The 19695-nt window shown below is 43.7% G+C and overlaps 1 protein-coding gene and 1 long non-coding RNA gene across 2 annotated transcripts; one reads left to right on the top strand and one right to left on the bottom strand.

Annotated features, from left to right (window-relative positions):
- The first annotated feature begins 16 nt into the window (after positions 1 to 16).
- Positions 17 to 9344, top strand: LOC147580374 (uncharacterized). Its single transcript, XR_015252836.1, has 2 exons — positions 17 to 883; positions 7287 to 9344. It is a non-coding gene; the product is annotated as an uncharacterized LOC147580374 (long non-coding RNA).
- On the bottom strand, positions 4974 to 18254 carry SNRPA1 (small nuclear ribonucleoprotein polypeptide A'). Its single transcript, XM_086711394.1, has 9 exons — positions 17635 to 18254; positions 15582 to 15729; positions 14550 to 14628; positions 9544 to 9590; positions 9155 to 9257; positions 8422 to 8501; positions 7937 to 8012; positions 7266 to 7359; positions 4974 to 5408 (listed from the first exon to the last, which is right to left on the bottom strand). The coding sequence occupies exons 1-9, from the start codon at positions 17714 to 17716 to the stop codon at positions 5350 to 5352; spliced, it is 768 nt and encodes a 255-aa protein (XP_086567520.1). The 5' UTR covers positions 17717 to 18254; the 3' UTR covers positions 4974 to 5349.
- Positions 18255 to 19695: the final 1441 nt, after the last annotated feature.

Below are 19695 nucleotides of genomic sequence, written 5' to 3'. Positions count from 1 at the left end.
TCCGGGGACTAGGGTCCCTGAGCCCCGGCCAATCGCGGCGCGACCCGGTCCTGAGACTCGGCCTATCACAGCGAGGGTGTGTCCATCCAGGAGGGGCGTGGCCAGCCGGGCGGGGCGGGGCGGCAACAGACTGTCCCCGCCGACTGCGCACCGTGTGGCTGGGCGGCCTCACCGCTCGCCTGAGGAAAGCCGCCTGACTGACCTGCGGGCCGACTCCCGCGGGCGTGTTTACTTTTGTACCGATTGCACGCCGACGTCCCTGGAGGTTAGGGGCCGCCTGGAAACAGGATTTGCGCCCACATCCTTGCCCCGGGCCCACTGGGCAGCAGAACTCGTCAGATGAAACGCTGGCAGCCTCCTCCTCCAGCTGCCCGTGTTCAGGCTAAGAAAGGCCCGCCGACTCTCACGGTTCTCCACCCCTCCAGAACCAAAACCTCCGGGGAAAGAATTAAGGCAGTGACTCCAGCACGTATCGAATCCTACGAGGTGTCACGCGGCAGTAGCAGTTGTTATCACAGTTTCCTGGTTGTTTCCTCTGCCTGCAAAGCCTTCCTTCACCGCCTTCCACTCCTCTGGCCCCTCTGCCGCTCAGAGGCCTCTTGCTTTAACCACCTTACTTGAAATTTGGGCTTGAGTGTGTTTTTGGAGAAGGCTTTGAGGTGAACACACACAGCTGTGTCACGGAGGGAGGGTTGAGAATCAAAAATGCAACCGTGAAAAAAAAACAGAGACCAGGTGATGACGTCAGAGCGCGCCGCCACCCCGTAGGAGGCCTGCATCACTCCTGCCCAGGCGCTACCGCTACCGCAGCGGGCGCTCCCAGCTCTGGGTCACCTAGGAGTTCCAGGGGAGTGGGCGATCTGGGGGCTGCGCGGCAAGAGAGGTAGATTTCTACTGGGGGACTGTGGTTCGTGCGCCGTGGCAAAGAAAAGCCTGAAAGCTGTTCTCCACCTTGAAAATGGGCTCTTGAAATGGGGAAATTGAGGACCCTGGATTTTGTAAATTAAGGCTGTGAAGACAGCCACTGATTTGATGAGTTTAGGAGGGAGGAATTTTATTCTTTGATGTTTTCCTCTCACTTGTAAAAGATGATGAACCATTACTCTTTTGAAGTGGTTTCTCACTTGCTCTGGCATCTTGCAGGAACTCGATGTGCTAAAACCGAACTCTTTCTCGGGATGACTTCAGTACATAGTTTGGGACCAGCTTTAAATATACCATGTTTGGGGGCACCTGGGTAGCTCAGTCCGTTAAGCTTCCGTCTTGGGCTCTGGTCACGATCTCAAGGCTCCTGAGTTCCCGCCCCTCGTCGTGCTCTGTGCTGACAGCTCAGAGCCTACACACACACACACACACACACACACACACACACACACACACACACACACCCTTGTGCATAGTGATCAGGCTTGCCTGACTTGTTTGGTTATGCTCTGGACACCAGGTACACTGTACTGTGGGAGTCACTTCATGGAAGCAGTCGGTGGGGACCTCTCTTTTTTCTCAGAGTTGAGTCCTGAAAAGTGATCTGACACAAGTTTCAACTAATGCATGGTAAATTCTTTTTTTTTTTTTTTTTATAGTAACTTAGTGGTTAAGTGGGTTAAATAAGATTAACAGATACTTCCCCACCCTGACAAGTGTCAGATTAAGATGTGAAAGCTTCAAGAATGTTGCAGTGAACATCATTTCAGAGCTTGCAGTGTGGTTCAGGGATTAAGATATTTGGAGTAGCGATGGAGGAAGATCCTAGGTTGCAAAGATTTGCTGTTGTTGCAAGCTTTCATTCAGGACTTTGATATAAAAACCAGCACAACAGTCGTGAAAACATTGCACTTTTTAAAACACCTACAAGAATAAAGTACCTTTGTGTACTATTATGAACTAGTCTGTGTGTCTACATATGTACTTACAGTATGAATAGTATTTTCAACTAAAATCTAATAGATTTTGAGTTACTAGAATGCACAAAGGAGTTTTGCTTCAGTTCCTAGAATATGGTTTTTTTTTTTTAATGTTTATTTATTTTTGAGAGAGAGACCAGAGTGTGAGCAGGGGAGGGAGAGGGAAGTCCAGAATCCGAAGCAGGGTCCAGGCTCTGAGCTGTCAGCACAGAGCCGAATGTGGGGCTTGAACTCACCAACTGTTGAGATCATGACCTGAGCTAAAGTTGAACGCTTAACCGACCGAGCCACCCAAGGGCCCCTCAATGCTGTTCTTAAGTTCCCAGTGAGAAGTTATTCTTCCTAGCCAGGCTTCTAAGTGTTACCTTTGTCCCTTTAATTAGGGTGTATCATCTCATCTATCTTATCTAGAACCATAAAGTTATTTCAGCACACACTTTGCTTAGTATAATTGCTCAAGAGTTATTTGTAAAAACAGGACAAAGGTAGTAATCCAGAACGTCCATGGTATAGTCTGCCCATGACAGACTACAGGATTAGCCCCAATTCATCCATCCTTCCTTCTGAGAACATCCTTGCAATAGCCTCAAGGTGGAAGGAGTGTATTTGCACATCCTTTGACTTTGGCCTTGGCCAGGTGGCTTGCTTAGGTTAATAGCAAGTAGGCAGATGTCCTAGGAGAATGACATAAAGCTGAGCCACCCTAGTTAATCCACTGACCTGCAGTAAAAAGCAAAGCCAGCTGTGAGAATGGTGATTGTCACTTAAAAGCCAGAGTTTTGGGAATGGTTTGTTAATCAGCATTACTATGGCAAAAGCTAACTTGATAAATGGCCTAATCTCACCTTTTCACAAAAGTATACGCAAGACAGGATTAAAAGTGTCGGTAACTAAGGGAGATTACTGAGATGGCAATCAAACAATAGTGGTTGTCAAACTTGAATTGCCCTTTCAATGGCATTCTTGTAGATTCCTACTGTAGCATTTATGTTAAATATCTGCATATATATAAAAAAAAAATATATATATATATACATTTTCTAAATTTATAGTACTTAGAATGTCAAAACCTACTAATTAAACATAAATACTACAAAACTAATATTCAAATGAACATCTTAATGTGGTTCCACAGACACTGTTGTTTTGAGAGCTGCATGTCTGCCACTTGGTACACTGGTATAGTTTTGGCTATAACATGAGAGAAGTTATCTGTGACTGAACCTCATGTTCCACAAAATTGCACATGGAAAACACTGGACTTCTGGGAAAAACTGGGTTGAGGCAAACCCAATTTTTCTGGTCCTGAGACACACAGATGTTGGTGGAGCTCTGAGCAAAGGAGCCCTCACTTTCCTCTGGTCAAGTTTTTGCCAAATCCTCACTTGCAACAATAGCATAAATAACATAACAAGGTCTCCTTTTGTTTTTTGCTTAGCAGCCCTCCAGTCATTACCCGGGAGTCATTAATCTGTTTGGTGCCAGAGTAATCCTGTTGAGTTCAGATCCACTTGGCAATGGCACCAAAGTCTGGGTATTATTGCTAAGTACTGCCCGTAGTCAAAGCCAGGACCCAAAGTAGGCTATGTAGAGGTAGGGCATGTGGTGGGAGAAAAGTGAACTGCAACCAATTTATTACCGAGGTTAGTGACCAGAGGCTCCTTCAGAGGCTCCTTAGTAGGTGGCTTATAAATGATGGGAGCAGGGAGCCTCCTGGCAATAGCTTCCCTGTATGTTAAGTATGGAGAAGAAAAATGGACTCATTTTAGTTGTTTCATCAGAAGCACAAGTGTCAAGTAAATGTGCATTAACAGAAAGGCTCTGCAGAAGTAGAAAAGGCAGCCTCACTGGCATATGTCATGAAAGATGTTGCAGGGAGATCTTAAGACCCCCACCCCCTCCAAGTCCTGTTCTGATCCTGTGGACATTTAGCAATGTTCTAATCCCAAAGGACACCTTGGTGAGGGGAACAGGAGAGCATGAATTGCAGTCACCTTCCTCTCAAATTAAATGAACAACTTTTAGTTTATAAATCCACCTATTGTATATTTGGGTTATTTCCTTGGTGCCTGAATGCCCCAGGAACTCATAAAAAAACATGAATCTCCAAATCTGTCAAGGTGAGGATAAAACCAGAACAGAGCAACCCCCTATGGTGTGGGCCATCAGTACATGATTAGAGGGGACTGCTCTGGAAGGGGCTGAAAGGGGTCAGGTAGAAGTTAAGGAAGTGGTGAGAGGGAGGCTGGAAATCCTGTGTGGAGTGTTGTCCTCTGAAGGCCAGCACCTGGGAACCTACTTAAAGCACAGCCTCCCACCCCACCAGATCTCGCATTTTAACAAGATGTCCGGGAAGTTCAGCACACTGGAGTGGGAAAGTACTGGTTTAGGGCCACACTGAGGAAAACTAAAGACCAAATTCTCCTGATAGCCAAGTTCCACCTCCTTTCGGACTGCTCTACCCTACTCTTTTCTAGCAGTTGCTACTGCACTGAGGTTTAGCCCCACCGCTACCCACGGTTCCATGTTCCCAGCTAGACTGTCAGCTCCTTGAAGGTTGCGTTCCTTCAGTGTCTCATGCACCTTGTACAGACTTTACAAGTACAGCAAACCAGCAACCAGGAATCACCCACAACTGTTCAGAGGCCTACTTAGAGCGAGTGTTTCTCACATTTAGAAAATCTCCCAAGGAGCTTAAAAAAAACCCGACCCAAAGCCAACCAAACACGAGCAGATGAAAAGATGGATGGTGAGGTGCTCACCTCCATCATGTTTTTTAGACTGGCCTAACTGGCCAGAGCTGGGTGGGATACATGTACTGCAGCATCCAGAGGTGTGAGGAAACTGCCGTAGCCTGCTCACTGGGCTGGGACACCCCCCCACCCCCCACCCACAACCATGTCTTGAAAGCTCGAATGTGCTGTTCACATTCCAACAAGCAGAAGTTGCAATTCTCCTGTAATTTTTCAAATCAGTAATTAAAGCCTGGCTGTCTTTAATGAAGCTGTTCTTTGCATGGAAAAAAAATGCACCAGAGATCGTAGAGTCTTACTGAAACCACTGGCAGCACACAGATAATCTTCAGTTTTATTAACAATTTAAAAATCTAAATATTTAAAGAGGCCTGGGAAGCCTACCTAGAAACAATGCCCTCTGGCATTTCCAACTGAAACATGTCCAGATACCTCACTGCACACCCCGCCCCGATGACAGACAACTTGGTAGCACAGCGAATGTCTTTGTATTTTTACTATTTGTAGAAAACCGGCATTTAGATTTCAAAATGTATGATGTTACAAAATTACCAGCAGCAGTCTTAAGCATTTCAACAATGCTTATGAACTCCACTTTGCTGACACAAACAAGGCTATTATTCCAAGTTCAAAAAGCAGGACTTGTCCCAGTGGGCATGTTATACGTCCTGCAGATACTCAGGCCATCTTGCTCAGGACCCATTCGTGACCGTGTCTTCTTCCATCTCCTCTTCACCGTCATCAGTGGGGCCTAAAGAAAAACACAAAGCCACATGTCATACTGATTTTACAGCATGTTTGCTCAGTACACGAGTGGCCAGTCTGTGAAGCTATTGCACACTACTCCCTGGACTAGTTACAAATCCCAGCAGCCCCTGCCCTCAAGGAGCTTACAGTCCAGAGACTATCTTTGGCAGCTATGGGAAGGGATGGTCAATTCCTAGGGGGAAAGGATCACAAAGGTGTTTTACAAAAAGTCAAACTCATTGCCTGACATTCTAACCTTCTTTGGTTGAGCTGTTCATTCATTTTTTTGTGAAGGTAAAAAGCTTATACGTTGTGTTTTATTCTTACAACTACCACAGGGAAAGAAAATGGGAATATCAAAAAACATTTGAGGGGCACCTGGGTGGCTCAGTTGATTAAATGTCCGACTTTGGCCACATCATGATCTCATGGTTCATGAGTTCGAGCCCCTTGTTGGGCTCTGTGCTGACAGCTCAGAGCCTAGAGCCTGCTTTGGATTCTGTGTCTTCCTCGTCTTCCTCTCTCTCTACCCCCCCACCAAAAATAAACATTAAAAACAAACAAACATTTGAATGTGTACCACATGCCAGATAATAGGACTACTCAATGACTTTATTGTCTCTAAATGAGGGAAAATACGGCAAAAACCAAGTCTGTTATGTTTACTCATTAATTTATGAGATATTTTGGTCACTGTATTCTGAAAAAGGAAACGTTTTAACTATCAGTGTTTGGGAAGATTACTCTTGGTTAAGCCTATTGTTTTTACAGTAGACTCAACATCACATTTCTAGATGCAAAACTACCAAGATAAGAATGTCAGTCCAGTTTTAGCATACTCAGAAGCCTAGGCCCACTGCAATCTATGGAGTGCCCTGAACAATTTCTACCTTCTTCTCCCCAGTAATCTTTCAGATTGCTCTGAAAATCCCAAGAGATCCTAAGGCTCAAAGAAAACGTTTTCAGGGGAAACAGATTAATTCAGTAAGTCTGTCATATTACAGTCACAATAAGCAATTGTGATATTGCCTCTTCCCCCGTCAGTACTGAGCCTTGGAGGCCTTTAATACCCTTCTAATGCTGAGGACAAAGACCTCATCCATCACAGTCTGCAGAGCCTTGCGTGGCCCAGACATGCTTTCTCTGTTGGCTCACCCTTCTCCCTGTGCCTTGAACTCCACTGCCATTGGCCTCTTTCAGTTCTAGTGTGCAAGGCTCCTTTTCACCACAGGTGCTTTGCCTACACAGTCCCTCACTCACCGCTTTGCCCCTAGAATGCCACTCTGGCCTTTGTTTAGTTCAGTAATTCTCAGACACGTTAGTTTTGGGACCCAAAGAGCTTTTGTTTACGTACATTTATCGATACTATATTAGAATAATCAACACTGTATTAGAAATTAAAGCTGAGTATTTTAAAAAAGTAGTAACTCATTAAAAAAGCGTATCCGTTGGGGCACCTGGGTGGCTCAGTAGGTTAAGCATCCGACTTCAGCTCAGGTCATGACCTCACAGTCTGTGAGTTCGAGCCCTGCGTCGGGCTCTGTGCTGACAGCTCAGAGCCTGGAACGTGCTTCAGATTCTGTGTCTCCCTCTCTCTCTGCCCCTTACCCCCTCACCCTCCCTCCCTCCCTCTCAGTAATAAACATTAAAAAAAAAAAAGACCCCTCAGAGTCCTATGCCATAACATTTTATATCAAGTAACTTATCTTCCAAGAGCATATGAAAAAAGGGATTTTGTGTGCATTAGATGGTAATGAGGCACTATTCTAACATCCTTGGGTCATAGCACCTCAACTGTTTAGGAATCCACCTCAAGTATAAGATCAATCTGGAAGTACACAGACAGACCACATGTCCTGACCTGATCTGCGTTCCCTGCCAGGTATCTGACCAGACTGCAGCAAGCCCTTCAGCCGCTCTACTTCAGCCAGAGTTGACGCATTTGCTATAGCATTCTGGAGGACAGAAAACAACAGAGGAGGACAATTAATTGCATCTAAGTATCAATCACCCAGAAAACCTTACAGAAGTCCATAGCAACTTTTTGAGGTGGAACATTCAACAGCTCTACTGGGAGAATTTTATTGTCACAATGAGCAAATGATTACTGCACATGTCCTAAAATTTTAGCTAATTAAAGCACCTATGTGGAATTATGTTACTGGATAATTTAGGAAGCAGTATTAGGAAACTAGGATTTCCCACTGATCATCAAGCAGATCTTTCAGACAGCAAATCTCTGAAAGTAAAAATTAAGGCAAACAACCGAGACAGCATACTTCAGTGACTGACCGTTCAAATACCCTGGGAAAATGGAAAAGAACTAGAGCTGTCTCTGTGCTGACTGGCTCATAGAAGCGATTCACATCAAAGGTGGCTGAATAATCACTTTAAGCTAGTTCCCACCTAACACAGAAATGGAGCAGGAATCTAAGTGTGGGGGGTGGAGGGTGGAAACTGCAATGTTTAGAATTTGGTCTATTACATATTTTGTGTCCTAAACCCATGGCAACTCTTCTAACACATTTTTACCTTGATGGCTTCTACATCCCCTGGAGACGGCCCACCTTTCTTTTTGTCAGTCGGCAAACCGGCACCTGGGTTGAAACTTGGGAGGGGAGGAAAGAACGTAACTGTTAAATCCAGACCAATGGAAATTGCTTCTCTTTTACTTTCAAAAAGGCTTTTGAAAGTAATTCAACCAGTGTAGTATCTTATCTTCGTTAACAAACTGATACAAGAAACTCTCTCCTTCAGAAACACCACCCAGTTCATCTTCCTCTAGAGAAAGCAGGATATATAGTGTTGCATTAAGACTGAACACCGGAAGTATTTGCTAACCTGGTAGAAATCTCATGTGATGTGTGGACCATTGAAGGTCATGGGCTATCATCACACAAATTCAATACTGTATTAGTCAGTCACAGGTGTTTTGTTTAGTTCTGTAGGAGGCAAAAAGCCAGACAGATAGTGTTTCTGAAGGTGAAGTGGAGTGAAGTTGGATATCCGTATCTTACGTTTTGCTTCTCCTGGCAATATCCTTTGCAAGTTGTGCACCCCGTTTGCCCTTGAACATTTTCTCTGCTTCCTGACGCTCCTACAGCAACACCACACACAGAGTTAATGGAAATAGGAATACCACATGCATTTAGATGCATTCCTCAGAAAACACGGAAGAAAACTCTTCTGAAATACTCGGGGCTGGTAAAAATACCAAAAAGTCAATTTCAAATTAAAAGGAGACACAATGGCCTTGCTTTGTCTGGTGAAGTTCCCTGAAGAAAGTTCCCCCTCCTAGTTTCAGGGAGGGGCTCTGGAGGAACTAGGAAGGTTTAAAAAGGAAAGAAAAAAAAACAAACAACAAAAAACAAAAACAGAAACAAAAAACAAGGGAAAACCCACTCCCTGTAAAGGGAAAATCATTCTAACAATTAAAGCTGCTGAAAAATGGATTCTATTAAGCTCCCCAAGGGGGAACATATCTTAAGCACAGTCTTGCTGACAGTGCTCACGGCGGCTGATACTGTGCTACGACCTCTGAATGACCAACACTACTGCACAAGACAGCTTTAACTCAAAGTCCTACTGTAAACTCTGCTAGGAAAAAAAAATCTGACTTAACATTTTGTTCCCACATTTTTATGACAAACCAATAGTAAAACACATTCGGCAATTAAAAAAAAATCAACAGCAAAAGTATAAAATAAAACATGAACGTATAATGACTTACAACCAACAGAAAATACTTACTTTCAGTTTCACCTTCTGGAAATCCAGTACTCTGACTTGTGGAACTTTATAAATTACATACAGTCTGTAATGCTTCTTATTTGTTACAGGATTTCTTAGGATACTGCAAGAAAAGGAATAGCAATGCCAGTCTTGTTCATAGCGTAGCATTTCAAGAGGTCCATTTTAATAAAATCAAATGAGTCCATAAGCTAAGGAAAAGTTGACCTTTTTTTTCACAGTTCAATGTTATTCAGTTAATGTTAGGGAAGTTTTAATAGAGCACTGGACTTATTTTCGGTATTTGTTTTTAAAAGGTGCTTCTTACTAACTGATTACTTTAAGATCAAGGCTGATAATGGTGTCATTGTAAAGGACTTCCCTGTCACCACCACAGATCATTTCCATACCTTAGGTAAGTCAGTGATTTGAGAGATGCCAAAGGGTCCAGATCACCCTGTAAAATAAATGGCCATAAGAACATGAATACCACAGGCTTTTTTTTTTTTTGAGAGAGAGAGCACGCACGTGAGCAGGGGAGAGTGGCTGGCGGGGGGGGGGGGGGGGGGGGAGGGAAGGTGGGGAAGGGAAGGTGGGGGAGGGAAAAGGAGGAAGAGAAAAAGAGAGAGAGAGGGAGGGAGGAAGAGAAAGAGAGGGAGGGAAGAAGGGAGGGGGAGGGGGAGGGGGAGAGGGGGAGAGAATATGGATCCCAAGCAGGCTCCATGCTCAGCTCAATCCTGTGACCCTAGCATCATGACCTGAACCAAAATCAAGAATCAGACACTCAACTGACTAAGCCCCAGGTGTCCCCCCACCCCCACCCCACCGGCCATAGGCTACTGTGATACTCTGAAATGGCAGATGTCTTTGGAGCAAGGACTCTTTTTTTACTGCTAGCATCTAGCACAATATTAGCGCACCACAGATGCTTAATAAAAATTCTGACAAACTGGTGAGTAAATTTGAGCTTCTTAAACTGAAAATTTTAGCCACATCCATAAAAACTTGTGTCTCAATAGCAGAATAGACCCCCCCCCCCCAAAACTGATTTCTTGTAGCAACCTCAAAAGGGCTAGAATTTAAAGCAATGATTTAGAAAAGAAAGAAATGTCCAAGCTGATGTAACTTTGGAACAAGTCATTCACACAGGTTATCTCCAGCTGGATTTTGGTGGAAGGTGGTTTTTCCCACTAGTAACTGTACATGCCTGGTGGTGACACAGACATCTCATGGTTGAGAGGAGGCACCTTTATTTTTTTAAATGTTTGTTTATTTGAGAGAGGGGGAGAGAGAGCAGGGGAGGGGCATGGAGAGGAAGAGAATTGGGGCTCAATCTCACAAACCATGAGATCATGACCTGAGCTGAGAGCAAGAGTTGGACACTTAACCGACTGGGCCACCCAGGCGCCCCATGAGGAGACACCTTTACTCAAGGCTCCCTCAAATCGCTTCAGATAATTATTCAAGGACAAGGAGTTTGGATAAAAAACAAAAACAAAAAAAGGACCCAATTATGGGAAAAAGGCACTTTTTTGGTATTTAATCTTCCCAAATCATCTCATAAAACAGGACAGCAAAACCAAAGTCTATGGTTAACCACTACAACTAAACCAGATGAAAAGGCATTCTGGCAAGAACTCTAAATCAGGAATGGGCAGAGACCGACTACTGGGAGAGCTGCAAGGCTTATAGGGGGGCAACATCTGTGCAGGATGAAGCAGAGGGAAGGCAGAGGCATCCAACAAGCCCGAGTACTCCAAAACGACCGACAGTTTGGTCGGTCTGAGAACAGCAGCCAACAGATACATACATCCCAATAATGAGTCCAGTTAAGTCTGTGATGAGGCCTGATGGGACCAGGCAATTTGGGCCCTCACTCTTAATACTAACCAGAAATGGTATCCCTTCCAGGACAAAGGCCTACAAAGGGGAGAAACTGCTAGGATCAGACTGAAATTGAGCGGGACGGGGGCAAGAAGGACAATGAGAAAAAAGTAGACACAAAAAAGCAAGAGGGGAACAAAGCCAGGAGTTCAGAAAATAAGCTGCCATTAAAAAACACTTCACAAACACTGGAAGAGGGAGCTCTAAGCTTGCTACTGGCATGTCACCACTAAAATATACAGGATGATCTAAAAAGGAACAAAAGCAGGCAAACATGGCATGATCCCACTTAGATGTGGAATTAAAAAAAAAAAAAAAGACCCCCTCTCAGCAACAGACAGTTGAATGGTAGTTACCAGAGACTGAAGTCGGGGGGGGGGGGGGGGGGTTGGGGAGGGATGAGCTATTTGATCAAAGAGTACAAACTTTCAGTTGTAAGATGAGTAAGTCTGGACACCTAATGTACAACAGGGTGATTATAGTTAATAATAATGTACTACTGTATACTTGAAATTTGCTGAGAGGGGCACCTGGGTGGCTCAGTCAGTTAAGTGTGTGACTCAGGCTCAGGTGATGATCTCAAGGTCTGCGGGTTCGAGCCCCACATCGGGCTGTGTGCTGACAGCTCAGAGCCTGGACCTGCTTCAGATTCTGTGTCTCCCTCTCTTTCTGCCTCTCCCCATCCACCTTGTCCTCTCTCTTTTACTCACTCTCTCTCTCAATAATTTAAGAAAAAAAAAATTTTTTTTTTTGCTGAGAATAGATCTCAAGTATTCTCAACACACAAACAACAAGTAAATATGTGAGGTAATGGATATGTTAGATAACGGTAATCACAATTATACATTTCTCAAAAATCACAATGCACACCTTAAATACATACAACTTTTATCTCTCAGTCACACCTCAATAAAGCTAAAAAAAAAAACCCAAAAAGGAACAAAGAATGGCAACTTTCGTTACACTCACACAGACTACATAAAACATAATGATGATGTCTTAGTGGGTTTTTTAAAGACAGAATAACTAAATAACATGTTGAAGGGTTTGAAATGTTTAACATCATTGTACTGTTTAAGAAGCTAAGAGTACTGAAACTTAATGAATGTGTATTTTTTTATTTGTAATACTTAAAAAAAAATTTTTAATGTTTATTTAATGTTTTTTAAATGTTTTGAGGGAGAGTGCGCACACATGCACGCGAGAGCAGGGTGGGGGCAGAGAGAGACACAGAATCTGCAGCAGGCTCCAGGCTCTGTGGTGTCAGCACACAGCCCAACGTGGGGCTCAAACTTGAGGGGCTCAAACTCATGAACTGTGAGATCACGTCGTGAGCTGAAGCCAGACACTTAACTGAAGGAGCTACCCAGGAGCCCCAATGAATGTGTATTTTTAATTCCCACATTGCTAAGATAGGAATAAGTAGGGGCACCTGGGTGGCTCGATCGGTTAAGCGTCCCACTCTGGATTTTGGCTCAGATCATGATCTCAGGGTGATGAGATCGAGCCACAATGATCGATCCACACTGAGCATGAAGCCTGCTTATCTCTCTCTCCCTCTGCCTCCCTCCCCTGATCTCACTCTGTCTCTCTCTCTCTCAAAAAAAAAAAAAACAAAAACAAAACAAAACACCAGGAATAAGTAATTCCTACACTATTAGTAGGCAAAGAATGACAGAGAAAGAGAATGAACACAATGAAGGGGGGAAAAAAAAAAAAAGAAATGCAGAATGGGCTGTCAAACAGTAACCTCCAGAAAAGAGAGAAGACAAACTCCAATACACCAGTAATTACATTATGTAAATAGACCAAATACTTCATTTAAAATACAGACTTCACATTGGATTAAAAAAAAAAATCCTACCACATATGCTGTTTTTAAGATATAAACCTAAAATACAAGGCACAGAAAAGTTCAAAGTAGATTCTGCATGGACAAAAATTTATCATACAAACACTAAATAAAACAAAGCTTGTTTTGGCGTAATATAGCAGATAAAACAGACAAGGTAAAACAGCACTAATAGAGACAAAGAGGGGCACAACAGAATAATAAAAAGATTAGTTCACCTGGATGGTATTAACAATTTAAAATTTGGGGGCGCCTGGGTGGCTCAGTTGGTTAAGTGTCCAACTTCGGCTCAGGTCATGATCTCACAGTTCGTGAGTTTGAGCCCCGCATCGGGCTCTGTGCGGACAGCTCAGAGCCTGGAGCCTACTTCGGATTCTGTGTCTCCCTCTCCCTCTGCCCCTCCCCCACTTGTACTCTGTCTCTCTCTCTCAAACATAAATAAATGTAAAAAAAAAAAAAAAAAAAACCTTAAATTTGTATGTATCCATGACGATAACTTCCAAATACGTAATACTAAACTTGACAGAACTCTAGGCAGAATGAGATTTTAACACACCTATACAACACACCTAATACACCAAGCTCAGTAACTGACAGGACAAACTCAGCCTTCATCTTTACAAACAACTTTAAATATAAGTACAACATACACAAAAATGCAAGCAGCCTCTATTACGCCAAACATTTCCTATGAATGTGCATTTTGGGTTGAATACCTCCTATCTTTCAGAAAAGACACAGTCTCAGATCAGCGCTTTCTTATTGCTGGAGTCAAGTACTCTGAGAATCTGTAGGAAGCTCGGGACTGAGTCCACAAGGAAAGGAACAATCAGGAAAACAGGGAAGGGAGGTAAGATCATAAAAGCACAAAATCAAGTTATATGATATGGACTTAAACTTACCCAATGTTTAAGCGAAAAACTCAGGTTATAAAACAATGTATGCCATGAGCTCAATTTTGTTAAATAATCCCATCCAAATAGAGAAACCTTGCCCCTTATCTCACAGGAAAACCAATTCCAAGTGATCACTGAGCCAAATATGAAGAGTAAAATAAGTTTCTAGAATGTAAATGTGCAACAAAAGTTAACATGTTACATATGTAACTAAATGTTTTGTGGCAGCCAGTGAGAAGAGAAAAACAAGTGAAACTAATTTTAGTAGAATATTATTTAACCTATTATCCAAAATATTATCATTTCAGTATCAATATAAAAAACTGATAGTCTACATTTTTTTTTTTGTACTATATCTCTGAAATCTGATGTGTATTTTAGTTCTAGTACATAGCAATTCAGAGTAGCCAGGTGTGGCTAATGGCTACCACACTGGACCCTACAATTCTAGAAATCAACTTAGGTGAGTTTTTCTGGGACTCTGGGGTAGGGGAAGCTTGACAGACCATCAAACGCACTAGCAACAACAACAAAAGACAGATAAACTGGACTACACTTAAATTAGGGACCTCTCTATGAAGACACCCTACAAAGGTCCAAAGGTGAGCTACAGAGTGGAAAAGGGTATTTGCAACATACATAACTGAAAGAGGCCCACCCAGATCTTGAATTAAGAAAAAGACAAAAGATGGTAAGATAATTTTCTGGGTTTTCCAAATTTTCTTTAAGAGGTGTGCAGCACCTTTAATTCCTCCCCCAAATACAGTTCCCCTGTTCAACTTACCAGTTCCACGAGACTGTTGTTGGTGAGAATGAGCTCTGTCAGGCAGGGTAGAGCCTGATCAAGTCCCTCACCTATACGGCTAAAATGAAAACAAAGACTTCATAAGAGTGAAAGAAAGCTAACAATTTTATCGAAGTCCCTGCTCAGAAGATTTCAGACTCCAAAGATGGAAGAACTTTAGAGATCTTTCTTCCAACACCTTATCTGACAGAGGGAAAATGAGGCACAAAGAGGACACTTTGTCACAGGGTTAGTGGTGGAAGTGGAATGATTCTAGAACCCATGTGTCCTGAAGGGGTGCCTGGGGCTCTTTCCATTACCACACTGTCCAGGGAAAGCTAAGTGAAGAAGAAACTGCTCAGCTTACTTCATGACTTTTGTGCAGGTAGCACAGAAATACAAACAACTCTGCATTCACAGCTCAGGTACACGGCGAACAGCTACACCATAAGGGAACGGTTAACTCATAAGAAATATGCCTATTGTAAAAAAGCAAGTCACTAGTACTTCCTAGTACTTCTTAAAGACATTGTCTATAGACCTTCAATAACTTTTCTGATGAAATTTACTCAGAGATGATGAAAGAGGGTAAAAAACAAAACAAAACAACCCCTCAATGTCAATAAGTAATATTCTACAAATAAGTTGTAAAAAAAACAACAACAACAAAAAAAACAAATGACAGAGGAGATAGAAACAGTCAAAAATATAATTTTGAACTTTATGCATCTTTTAAATACAATCCTCTAATAATTACAATTATTGTTTTAGAAGCCAAAATATGTACAAAACTGCATGTTTGTAACTTAAATATTTATTACCATGAATAGATAAGTATTTCTGAATAGATGCAAATAAAACTAGACCAATGCCTAGTTAATCTCTGGATCTTTATGGGAAAAATGCAGCTTGTTTCTCATTTTTAGAAGAAATACGGAGGCTCAACTGGTATGTGCTACAGCGTCTTCAGGGAACACTGCAACACTGTACTCTAGCAGAAAAAAAAATTACTTTCCACCAGCAGACACTTACCATATTCTATTGTTGTTCACTAATAATGTTTTCAGCCTTCTCAACAAAGGAAAACCATCCAGTTTCCTGATTTCATTGTCAGAAAAATCAATAGCATCAAACTGGTCTAAGGTAGCACCTAGATTTTCAATGACAGGAATTTTATACCCTACAAAAAAATGGAGGGAAAATACACAAGTATTAATATAATTAAAAGGTACCTGAAAACATTAGCAGTACTTCATGGTACTTTGACTCAAAACTTCCTTTTTTTCAGAAAGTGTTTACCCAGCACCTATGCTGTGCCAAACAACTGTTCAAATGTGCAAGGTATTGGCACATAAAATGAGGAACAAGAGGGGCGCCTGGGTGGCTCAGTCGGTTAAGCGTCCGACCTCAGCTCAGGTCATGATCTCACCGCCCGTGAGTTCGAGCCGCGCGTCGGGCTCTGGGCTGATGGCTCAGAGCCGGGAGCCTGCTTCGGATTCTGTGTCTTCCCTCTCTCTCTGCCCCTCCCCCATTCACGCTCTGTCTCTGTCTCAAAAATAAATAAACGTTAAAAAAACAAAAAAACCCTGAGGAACAAGAGTCGCATGTCCCAGCTGCCGCAAAGCTTACAGTCTAGGAGCGGACATGAAGATAGTGATGACAACAAGGACGAGGGCTATGATAACGAAGATACACCTATTCACAGTAATATTGGTAGCTAACATTTATTTGTAAGGCTATCTACAAGGTGCCTCACACTGTTCTAAACAGTTAAATGGCATGATGACAATTTACACTGTGAGCTGCTTACTGTCAGTGTCCAAGTCTTGTTCATACGTTGCGGACAACAGTTCTTAACCTCTTTTGCATTCCCACAGGCCAGATTCATCAAACTCAGCAGGACACCCTAGAGATACCATGACAGTTCTACCTCCCCCCAGCTCCAATCAGGAGTTGAAGGTCAATGGTTTATGCACAATGGTAAATCACCCTGTGAACAGTTCACTCAAATACTGATTTGTCTAAAATGGACATGGCTATTGTGCTAGGTGCTGGCAGAAGAAACGAATCCAAGCCAAGGTTAAAGTACATAATTCAGAGCTGCTAGGGCTACATCAAAGTGCTGCACCAAAACAAGTATCCTCAACACTCCATGCACTTCAGACTTAGAAGGCAGAGCTCACTCTGACCCGAGAGAGTGGGAGTGGTCAGTTACTCTTGAATTGAACTTTTCCCTGGGAAACTTAATTTCAACAAAATGAAAGCACCGGGTTTTGTGAATCAGGAATCCAAGTCGAAAGCAGAGCCTGCAGTAGCGCTGCTCCTCAGATGGTGTTGCCCCTCTGGAGCCAAATCTAAGGCGCAAATTGTATTCTATTACAACCGCTAAGAACCTGCTCTTCACATCCTTCCTCAAGTCTTTCCCTTGAAATGCCGAATAGACAGCTGCACCCCCAATTTTTTAACAAGCCTTACTAAGGTTGGAAGTGCTACATGAATCTGGGTAGTTCAGAGCTTCCACCTCTTACGGCACTCGTAGTGCATTCCTCTTGAAAGTGTTGTGATAAAGGGGCAAGATCAGACGACTGAAGCTAATAAGAAAGAAAACTTGGGGGAAGCCGTCGCTTTTGTTCTCAGACTTCATTTCCTCCCTCGCAAATTACTTATAAGTAACACGTATCCTGTCTATAATCCCACAATAACACTCTAACGTCTTTACTGAGAACCACCCGGTCGCTGAGCCCTAGAATTACAATCATTAACATTCTCCCAGCTCTCAAACAGTTCAGACTGCGAAATACGCCAAGCAAGGCCGAACTGAGGCCCACGGGTGTGGATCAGGAAGCGATCAATCAATCAGCTGGGTGTGTGAGTAGGAGCGAGGCCAACAGAAGCCTCAGAAGGGCCTAGGGATGGATGGTCTTTTGGCAGCAAAGGCAGGACTCAGGGCCGGGAGGCGCTGGCGCAGCCGGGCTTGGCGCCCACAATGCGGGCCTCCTGGCCAGGCTCCAGCCCTCCGCGCACGCGGCGGGACGCGAACCAACGGGCGGCGTGCTGAGAGGCCCGCTCCCTTCCCCGGACTCACCCCGGAGGTCCAGCTCGCGGTCCCGCACAGCGTTAGTGTACTGCGCCGCCTGCTCGATCAGCTCCGCCGTCAGTTTCACCATCCTGCCGCCTCCCGCTACCTGTGCCGCGGCCCACCGGCTGCTTCCCGCCGCCTCCGGCCCGCCAGATTTCCCAGCGTCCCCCGCGCCCCGCCTCCAGGCAGCACCAATCGCAGCCGGCCCGTGCGCGCGCAGCTCGACGCCCAGACCGAAGCAATCGAACGGCCACTCCCGAGATCTCGTCTTTTTGGAGGTCCTGGCGCCAGTGAAGGTGACTCAGGTTCTGGGTGCTTCCTTAGGGCGTATCTGGAGGAAGGCCCCCAATTCCAGATGTTTATGTCCGCAAGTTAAGCAAATGTGAAAGCATCCGAGTGGAACTTTCTCATGCATTGGTGCACCTTCGGGGGGGGGGGGGGGGGACGCTGTGTCCTCACTCCATTCAGGAGGGCGGGCACCCCTGGGATCCAGTGAGGGGTCCAGGACTTCAGGTTTACACTCTGGCCCGGGGCTTTGGCCCCCGAGGCTACCACGCGAGAACCAGGCCCGGGTCACTCGCAGGGTCACTTCACTGGGACCGTCTCACCGCCGCGCAAGTCCGACCGCGGGATCCGCGCACCGTTCAGTGTGCGGTTTGCCCTTTGATCTCCAGACACTTAAATATTCACCAGGAAGCATGTATACAGAAAAGTGCGCAAACCAGGAGTCTGGAACGAGACGAATAGCCAGAGTAAGCACACCCGCGTTGCTGCCTCTGGGTCCAGAAGAACACTTCTCTGAAAGCTTCCCTCCCTTCCCTAAGGCAACCACGAATCCAGCACCCTAGATTAGTTTTGCTGGCTTTTTATATAAATAGAATCATGCAGTGTGCTTCCGTGCCTGGTTTCTTTGTCTTTGTATTATGCCTGGAATCCATCCAGGTTACATACAGCAATGGTTTGTTTACTTTCGCTGCTGTATAGAATTCCGTTGTTTATTTTATACCATAACTTAGCTATTCTGCTATTGGTGGACACTAGGGTTGTTTTCTTTTGGGAGCTATTCAGAATAATACTGTTATGTATTTTCTTGTACATGGATCCAATGCTCACGTGCCTGAGTTTCTCCAGGAGTAGAACTTCTGGGACATAGAGTATGATATCATCAATAGGTAATGCCTGTTTCAGCCAAGAGGCTGAAATAATACACATAACTCTATAGTGGTGTGTAAGGGTTTCCATGGCTTCGAACCTCAGTCTCATTGTCATTGTCAGTAGTTTTAATTGTGGGGCTTCTGGTGGGTGGGTAGTGGTATTGCCCTGTTGTTTTGATTAGCTTTTCTCTAATAACTAATGAAGTTGAGGACCTTTTCATGTATATTGTCTATTCGGATATCTTTTGCGAAGTGACCAATTTTTTTTTTTTCCTAGTGGATTGTCGCCTTTTTCCTACTGACTTACAGGATTTCTTTATATGCTCTGCATATGAGCACACTCTGTAGCTTGCCTTTGCACTTTGTTGTTGTTGTTTTTATTGCTGTTGTTGTTGTTATTGTTAAAACTGCTTAAATACAAAAGAATTCACAGAGACCAGAAATACTATCCTTGTACATGTCACCTATGCTGCAAAATACAAATTGTAGTCCATTTTGGTCTGTTTAGGGTAACATCCTATTCCCCAAATCACCAAATCATAATCAGGGCTGCAATTCATATCAAAAGACTACAAAAATGGCCTCCTCACCCATTTTGCAATGGGAACAAGCTTTCAAATGGTCCATTTTAAGAGGAGTCATCAGAGAAAAAACTTCTTAGCTCAGGAAGCCCTATCCATTGACTACCTTTTGTCCTTTTTCTTGTAGGGGGAAAGTTACACTGTGGTCAGGTAGGTCTAGGACAGGAAGTTTTTCTGCGTACTGGCCTTTCCACTCTTAATGGTGTTGTTTGTTGACTAGAAGTTTCTAATTTTTATGTAATTCAATTCATCTTTTCTTTTCTGGTTAGAGGGCTGTGTGTCTGTGCATGTACCCTCAAATATTTTTCTTTGTTGTCTACTAGAGGCTTCAT

This window comes from Puma concolor, chromosome B3, assembly GCF_028749965.1.
Source record: "Puma concolor isolate L17-30 chromosome B3, mPumCon1.1.hap2, whole genome shotgun sequence".
Classification (NCBI taxonomy): domain Eukaryota; kingdom Metazoa; phylum Chordata; class Mammalia; order Carnivora; family Felidae; genus Puma; species Puma concolor.
This window is presented reverse-complemented; position numbering and strand designations above follow the sequence as displayed.

What these genes read in the sequence shown, in the direction of transcription:
- SNRPA1 (XM_086711394.1), bottom strand. Translation starts at nt 17,716, where the DNA reads ATGGTGAAACTGACGGCGGAGCTGATCGAGCAGGCGGCGCAGTACACT. An exon ending in CCGCGAGCTGGACCTCCGGG is followed by an intron (nt 15,730 to 17,634) that starts GTGAGTCCGGGG and finishes ATTTTTTTGTAG; the next exon opens with GGTATAAAATTCCTGTCATT. An exon ending in TCCAGAAGGTGAAACTGAAA is followed by an intron (nt 8,502 to 9,154) that starts GTAAGTATTTTC and finishes GTGTTGCTGTAG; the next exon opens with GAGCGTCAGGAAGCAGAGAA.